Genomic DNA, 7,946 nt, shown 5'->3' with positions numbered 1-7,946 from the left:
TCTCCCCCTTCTCTGTCCCACCTCCACCATCCCCTACCCTCATGATAGCGCTAATCCCACTACTGTTCCTGAGTTTTATTTGTCTTTAATTCCATGTGTACTAATGTGTACTTATCTGTACTAATGTGTACACACCCGTCTAGCGAGATTTTTAAGGTAAAATAGCTATACCTCTATAAATAGCTTTTGATTCCTACTTCATTTCCTCTATTTCCTTTCACCTTCCTCCTATCCCACTATTATGCTCACCCTCCACTCCTCAGCTCTCAGTAATTCCTCTTGGATACATTGCACTTGATCAAACCCCACCAGGCTTCCTCACCATCATTTTTAGACCTCTTGTTCCCTCCTCCCTGAGTTTGCAAATATAATTTCTAAGTATTCTCACTGATAGTCCCTCTGGAGACCTTTTAAGAAGGAAATAGAGGAGAAAGCTGAGAGCAGGAGGCACTAAAGCCACTGACTCCCGCCTTCGTGGAAAACTCACACACTGCAGTCCGGTTGATTCTGAGTGCCAGTGACCCTTGAAGACGGAGTAGAACTGCTCCTTAGGCTTCCCAAGTAACTCTTTACTGGAGCAGACAGTCTCCTCGTTCTCTCATGGAGTGGCTTGTAGTTTTGAACTGACAACGTTGTGGTTAGGAGCCCAACACGTAACACACTACAACACGAGGACTCCTAGCCTTATACAGGGACATCCTTATCTCGTCACTAGGAGCTCAAGGGGAGATGGTTTTGTTTCTCAAAATGGGACATCTTGAAAGTGTCTTCTGACAACATACAGCCTCCAGGGAAAACGCAAAACAACTCACTGCTATTGAGTTGATTCCGACTCATAGCAACAATATACAAGAGGTATATTAAAAAGGAAAAAAAACCCCAACAACTTTTTTAAAAGGAGTACAGAAAAACAGAAAGGCCCACATACACTTTACTCCTCAGAGATCATTGTCAACAAATCCTTTCCGAGTTTGAGCCAAGCACACAACTGAAATGGACCCTGGGTACCATAAGCATAAAAAGAATCCCTTGCTGGCAATTGGCTCTCTGATTCACATCCACCCTGTAGGACAGAGAACTGCCCCTGGGGTCTCTAAGGCTGTAAATCTCTATAGATGCCAGTGACCACATCTCTCTCCTGAGCAGTGAAAAAAATCCAAAAGCAAACTAAGTTGCGCATGACTCAGTGCCCCTGAAGGGTTCATAGTGAGAACTATCCCTGTGGGTTAATTCCAAGAGTACAGTGAACCCTCGTTAATCGCGGTTAATAGGTTCTAGAGCCTACCGTGATAAATGAAATTCCGCAAAGTAGGATTCCTTATTTGTAAATCAAATATTTTCGTAGTTAGAGCATAGAGGACATGAAAAAACACCCTTTAGTCACCATTACACTCGTATTACCCAATTTATTAAACAAAAAAGGGAAAATACAGTAAAACATTTTGGACATTACAATTATCATTTATTATTTATTATATTATTTATGGCATCTAGTTTACAGTATTACATATTTCACATACAGTATTATTATACATAGTTCTTACAAATACTGTAATCAATAGCCTATGAAATGACTTAAGGGATGTACTCTACAGGTGGGTCGCCGTCTTTTTCCTCTGAAGGAGCGGGTGTAGGCAGTGGGTGGTTACGCAAAAACCGCGATAGAGTGAAAGCCGTGGAAGTCGAAGCACGAAGTGGCGAGGGTTCACTGTATATCTCTTTACAGGAGTAGAAAGCCTCATCTTGCTCCCTGAAAGCACCTGATGCTTTCAAGCTGCTAAGCTTGCGGTTAGCAGCCCAACTTGTAACCACCGCACAGCATGGGCTCCTTTGAGGGGTGATAGGCAGATTGAAACCACTGACTTTTGGTTGGTGGTGAGCGCTTTCATTAACTACTGCAACAGGATTCCTGGAATAGCACGAGAGAGGCTGAGAAATCAAACTCAGGAAAATGGCCAAGAATGGGGGTGGGGGTGCTAGATAGTCAGGGCCCAGCCAATGTCGGGATATGGGACAGTCTGGTTATAACACCATTTCTACTGCCAGTGGACATGCAATGACTGCCACCACAGCCCTTAGGACAGCCATTTCCCACAGCAGTACAGGTTCTATCCAAACGGACTCTTTCTGAGCATCCATCTTTTTGGATCAGAAGTCCAGTTAACCAAGCTAAGGATGTTTCAGAGACCCAGACCTACTGTCACCGGGACCTATATAGTGATGGATGCCCTAAGGAAAGAGTTCAGATGTCACACGGCAGATAGACAGCAAATGTTTATCACTGTCCTAGTGGGGGGGAAAAAACCTACAAGTCTGTTTAAAATTAAAAATAAAGAAGGTATTACAGCAAAAAGCATTTTGCAAAGGAAGAAAACAAGAGTCCAAAAGCTTTTGCCAAGCAATCCAAGGAGCTCCAGGGCCTACTAAAGGCAAGCCGGAAGGGAAGGGGTCGCTGTGGGACAGTTCTGCTTGGGAGACATTACAAAGATGCTGCAGGCAGCAGGCAGAATGCTGATCAATGATTTTTGCAGGAGTTGACTACTATTGCCAAAAGGGGACTTCGGATGACCAGCTGTGGCTGACTATAAGCTTCCTGTAATCATCGTTGAAAGGATCTCTAAGGACAGTGCAGGTGGATGTTAAAAAAGGTCACAGACATTTCATTAGGATGGTCTAATGGTAGAGCTTAGCCAATACAGCCACGTGTTTAACATAATGGCCCACACCTGCTTGCGCTGAATAAGCTCTACTTGAACCTGGGCCACAACTTTGGAAAAAAGTGGGTAAATCCGCATTTTTCTGTCGAAGCAATTTATTTAAAGGTGCACGATAAAATGCTTAGAGTTATCAGGAGGTACTGTTGAACAAAGTTGTTTTCAAAAACACAAAACAGAGCTACCTGGGACAAGGAGAAATGTGGCCTTGATCTCAAGCGGGAATTTTAGTCAGGTCCACAGCCTTCATTTTTAAATGCTCTTCCTTGTGACACGTGCCTATCTATCGCTTCTCTGTGGAATTTGGTTTACAGGAAATCCTAGTTGGCAAGTAGCGTTTTGTTTGGGTTTGTTTAGGCTTGCGTCTCTATTTAAGGTGCCCCCTAAAGTCTGAGGCAGTATTTACTGTTGGGGTATTGCCTTTAACCAATTTCACTGTCCTACTGTAAACAAGACAGCTGAGAACATCCGCATGTGACATGTGTCCCATCTGGGGCTGAAGTCTGAGAAATGGAGTTGCTGAGTTGTTAGCGGTGTTCACTCCCACATTGAGAAAGTGCGGCACGCTAAGAGCTGGGGTGGGAGAAGGGAAATCATGTCCCATTGTTCCCTCCTAGGTGGGGAGTGAAGGTCCTATTTAAAGGACCGGTGGCATTCTTGCATCTGCTGCCCCCGCGGGAAAGGCTCTGGTGCAATCGGTGACTCCTTTTGCGGCCTCGCCGACCTGCCGGCAAGGGGAGGTGGGGACGCTTTTCCGCCGGCCCCGAGCCACGTGGGACGGCAGACGCCGGCGCAGGTGGGGCGCACTAGCACTCGCCAGCGCCCCGAAAGGGCCTTGAACCCCTGTCCCCCCGCGTGCCAGTCTGCGTCGCTCCCCGCTTGGCCAAGGCGTTCCGGCCAGAGACCTTTCTGGAAAATAAACAAACCAGGACGAAGCCCCGGACCAGGGCGCGGAGCCTCGGGTTGGGAGTCCGCACGCCCGTCTTCGCCAGACCCCGGTGCGGCGCGGTCCACGGGCTCCGCCCGGCAGAGAGCGCCCCGGCCCCGGGCGCCCGCCCACGTCCCAGCGGGGAGACTCAGGAAGCGGCGGGGAGAGGTGACGCCCCAGGCCGGGAACGTCTGGGATGCCCGGGATGCGGAAGCCCGCGGTCCCCTGCTTCCGCCCACCGGGCTGGCCTCGGTCCCAGGACCCAGGACCCAGCCGGGCCAACCGGGCGCCGGGCCGCTTTCGAAACGCTGTTCCTCCCGCTCTGCGCCTTGAGAAGGCTCCCGGCTGCCTAGAGCAGCCAGCAGGTCCCATGGTGTAATGGTTAGCACTCTGGACTTTGAATCCAGCGATCCGAGTTCAAATCTCGGTGGGACCTCACCACCCCTTTTGGTTCCACAATTCGTGTTTTGGGAGTCGCTGAGGGCAGCAGCCATCCTGGCCTCGGAGGGTGTCCCGCGGACCGCTCCAACAGCGGCTTCAGGTCCCTCGCCCACGAAGCTGCCGTTTAGGGGGCCATGCTGGGCGTTGCGATGCGCATGCGCGAGAGTTGGAGCGGAAAAATAATTGTGCTGATGGGAGTTTGAACCGAGAGAACGTGACTTTACCCTGGAGGAGACATCCGGAAAACCCCGAAAGATTCCGAGGATCCCGCCGGAAGCAACGGCGGTCTTTCCAAGGCCCGCGCCTCTCCGAGAGCGCCCGGGAATCCTTCTCGGCTATTGGCGAATGCGATACTCGGCTTCTCCGTAAGCGCCAATGAAATGGCGCGGCAGAGCGCTGAGGGGCGGGGAAAAGGGGCACGCGTGATTCTGATTGGTCGAGGGAATAGCGGCTCTGGGAAGGGTGTGGCTGGGGGGCGGTTCTTGCTGCGGAGCAGACAGGACGTCCGAGAGACGCGCGGACTGCTGGTCTCGTCCGTTACGCGGGCAGTGAGGTTGTCGGCGCGTTTTAGTCAGAAAACAAGATCCCTTCGTTCAGTTCGTCTGTCAGGGTATCTCTGCTGCCGGTTTGTCACCTGTCGACGGGGAGAAATCTGCGGGGTTCAACAAGGTTGAGCACCTCTCGATTAATGAGGTGGCCCCGGATCGGCGTTGGGGTGTGAGCGATTTGCGGGAAGGTGTGTCCCGCTGGGATAGCGTGGAGGAGATGCCCGGAGTGTTACCTGCTTGAGGTGCCCGCTCCTCCGGGATACGTGACCAGGGAATCCGCTGACGCACCTCCGATCTCCCTGCGGGGTGATTGGCACTGCTCCGGCACCTTTGGGAGGGTGCCATGGAGACAGGATTCTCTCACCGCTCCTCCCCACCCACCCCACACGTTTCCTTAAACATTTGAATGGATCGGTGTGCCTGAGACTTGCTCTACCACAAATGAAAGCGTGTTATCAACCATACACGAGGGTTTCCTGTAAAGAGCTATACTGTTCCCTCCACAGGAATGAGAGGCGAACCTTACTGGAAAATCAAGTGAAGGCCAGGGGAGGGGAGCCTCTGCTTTGCAGAGGGGGCACTGCTATTTCTGTTGGTGAGTATGGTGGGTAAATGGGAAGGAGCAACCTCATATCAGGAAGGGATGCCCAGCAATTACAGGGAGGCAATGGGGACCATAAACGCGATGTTATGTTCCTGGGTAGACACTACAAATAGGAGTCTACCCAACCCTTGGTGAACCACGCCATGGACTAAGCACCATGATGACCTTAGACACTGGCCTTACAGGCAGCATAGCATCCCCCAGGGCCACACCAGAAGGATCCCGCCTACAAGCCTGAGTACATAATGGGCCCTACCACAAAGCTACCTATACTATAAAATACTTGGATGGGAAAGGAAGCAAAGGATGGGAAAGTGGTGGTGACTGGGCCTTGGGTGGGGCCCCTGGCATAGTGGGTGTCCAATGAAAGGGGACCCAGAACCAACATATACTTAATACCGCTCCATGCATTAATATGACAGGTGTTAATCTGTTAGGCAAGGATCTGCATCGGTAAGACTTGATACAGGAAATTTTCCCTTAGCGCCAATCCCCATGCTCAGTGTAAACTGAGCTCAAGTATGAAATCAATCTGTACAAAGCAAAACCTCATGAATTGCAGCTCGAAGTTGGACTATACGCACATAAACTCATATCAACAGTATTTTGATAAAATTGTTGATTTTGTCAGTGCAATCTCCTTATACCCCAGGGGGATGGTTGACAATGTTTTTCTCTGTTTGTTTTCTGCCTTTTGTTGGTTTGGTTTTTGTTGTTGTTATTCTTGTAGTTTTCTGCTTTTGTCATAATATGATTACCTAGAACAACTAGAGTTGTTCCCAGATGGATTCTGGGCTCGCACTTAACTCTAGGCCCAATCCAACAACAGTTAATTCTGATCACATGGCCCAGCTTGATACTCGCCTTCATGAAATGATCACTGAAGAGAAAGGTGCTACAGCAAGGTGTGGTGAAGAAAACAGATGGTGCCCGGCTATCAACCTGAATAGTGTCTGGGGTCTTAAAGGCTTGTATTCAAACAAGCAGCTAGCTAAGTGAGGTATCAGCTAAGTCCACACAGAAGAAGCACACCAGTCTGGGTGATCCAAAGATGACAATTCCAAAATCCAGATACGATGAAGGGAAAAGTTTCAGAGCTTAAATTGTGAACACCCAAATTGTGGCGGACAGTGGGAGCCCCAAACACACCTTCAGACTATCTAGTCAGAACAAGCCTCTGATAGATCCCCTCCAGCCACAGGCAAGGGACTAGAACAGCTTTACTATCAATCAGAGATTATTGTGAACTTGATTATGTGGATCGAAACATGGTATAATATACTTGGTTAGTTGACCTCCCTCTCGACTCAACCTGAATTTATTCTAGGCTGAAGTATTTCTCACCTGTTCCAGGACAGAAATTTCTTCTCTGGCCTTTTAAATATTGATGGTGGTCTTTTTGTTATTATATTTTAATTGTATTTTTATCTTTGTATTATTATTTTCTTCTTGCCATTTTATTTTGTTTTATTGTTTCTGGTGGGTTTACCAGTTTGCGAAGCCCAGAAGGAGTGGATGCATAGATACAATAATTGATGCAGTGGTTTATTATCAGGGATGTGGATAAGGGTGAGGGGATTAGGTGTCGAGATGAGGGGGTTCCCAACACTCGAACGGGTCCTTGGGAGCGACTTTGTGGAAAATATTAAAGACAAACAGACAATGGGGCACAGGGGCTCCTCATCCCATGTCAGGACTGAGAGAGAGAGATAAACTATTTCCCAGTCAGTATATAAAATGGGGCTTACAGATCTTTCATAAGGCATGCAAGTCACACAGCTAACATATTACATAGTTAACAGGTAATATAGCACAAGTGGGTAACATACTAAGCAAGCAATGCAGTGAGTCAGCATCTTGACCTAGTGCTAGTTGACCTCGAACCCCCCTGAGCCTCCCCAGGGGGTTGCTACATTTATGGTGGGTTGGCTATAGCGCCCGATTGCTTTCATCTACAGACACCTTTAGGCATTGGGAAGGAGCCAGACGCAGAAATGATTCATCTTATATGGTAGCTGCTTTATGACCGTTCTTTAATGGAGGGTTTTTGGAGGAGCTGTGTTCTGTCGATTAAGACTTCTTTATATCTCATAATTGTAAGGGTCTTCCCTCACCAGAGCCGACTTTCCATCATGTCAAGGTCAACTAGCACTAGGTCAAGAGGCTGACTCACTGCATTGCTTGCTTAGTATGTTACCACTTCTAATATCACCTGTGAACTTTGTCATATGTTAGCTGTGTGACGTGCACGCCTTATGAAAGATCTGTAAGCCCCATTTTATATACCCGCTGGGAAATACATTCGCTCAGTCTTGACATGGGATGAGGAGCCCCTGTGCCCCACTGTCTGTTTGTCTTCAGTGTTTTCCACAAAGTCGCTCCTGAGGACCCGTTCACATTTTGGGGACCCCCTCTCCCCAAGATAACATTCTATGTTCTTCTTATCAAAAACCCTTTATAAGAAAGTGAAGAGTTAAGCAAAAGAATGGGGAAAGAGATTTGAAATGGACAGCTGACAACAAGTATCTAAATTACAGAGCAAATTAAAAATCAAGGAAGAATCTTTGCAAAATAGAAAAGTAGCAAAGGATGTCAATAGACACTTCACCCAAAAATGAGAGAGAAATTAAAAATGATCAACACATCTAGGTGCAAACTGTCACCCATTATCAGAAGTGCAAAGGAAAAGCTCACTGACCTTTGTATTAGAA

The 7,946-nt window shown here is 48.1% G+C and overlaps 1 protein-coding gene and 1 non-coding gene across 2 annotated transcripts in view; both read left to right on the top strand.

Moving 5' to 3' along the window:
• The window catches only part of B4GALNT2 (beta-1,4-N-acetyl-galactosaminyltransferase 2), a 73,538-nt gene extending 69,563 nt beyond the window's left edge, over positions 1-3,975 (top strand). The window contains exon 10 of the mRNA XM_045299316.1: positions 3,745-3,975. Within this exon, the coding sequence (XP_045155251.1) occupies positions 3,745-3,975 (231 nt within the window). The remainder of the gene's footprint in view (positions 1-3,744) is intronic.
• Positions 3,976-4,006: 31 nt separating this feature from the next.
• On the top strand, positions 4,007-4,078 carry TRNAQ-UUG. The gene has a single exon. It is a non-coding gene; the product is annotated as a tRNA-Gln (tRNA).
• Positions 4,079-7,946: the final 3,868 nt, after the last annotated feature.

Source organism: Echinops telfairi, unplaced genomic scaffold (assembly GCF_000313985.2).
Source record: "Echinops telfairi isolate 266 unplaced genomic scaffold, ASM31398v2 ScPeMD7_7458;HRSCAF=8496, whole genome shotgun sequence".
In the NCBI taxonomy this organism is placed as follows: domain Eukaryota; kingdom Metazoa; phylum Chordata; class Mammalia; order Afrosoricida; family Tenrecidae; genus Echinops; species Echinops telfairi.
This window is presented reverse-complemented; position numbering and strand designations above follow the sequence as displayed.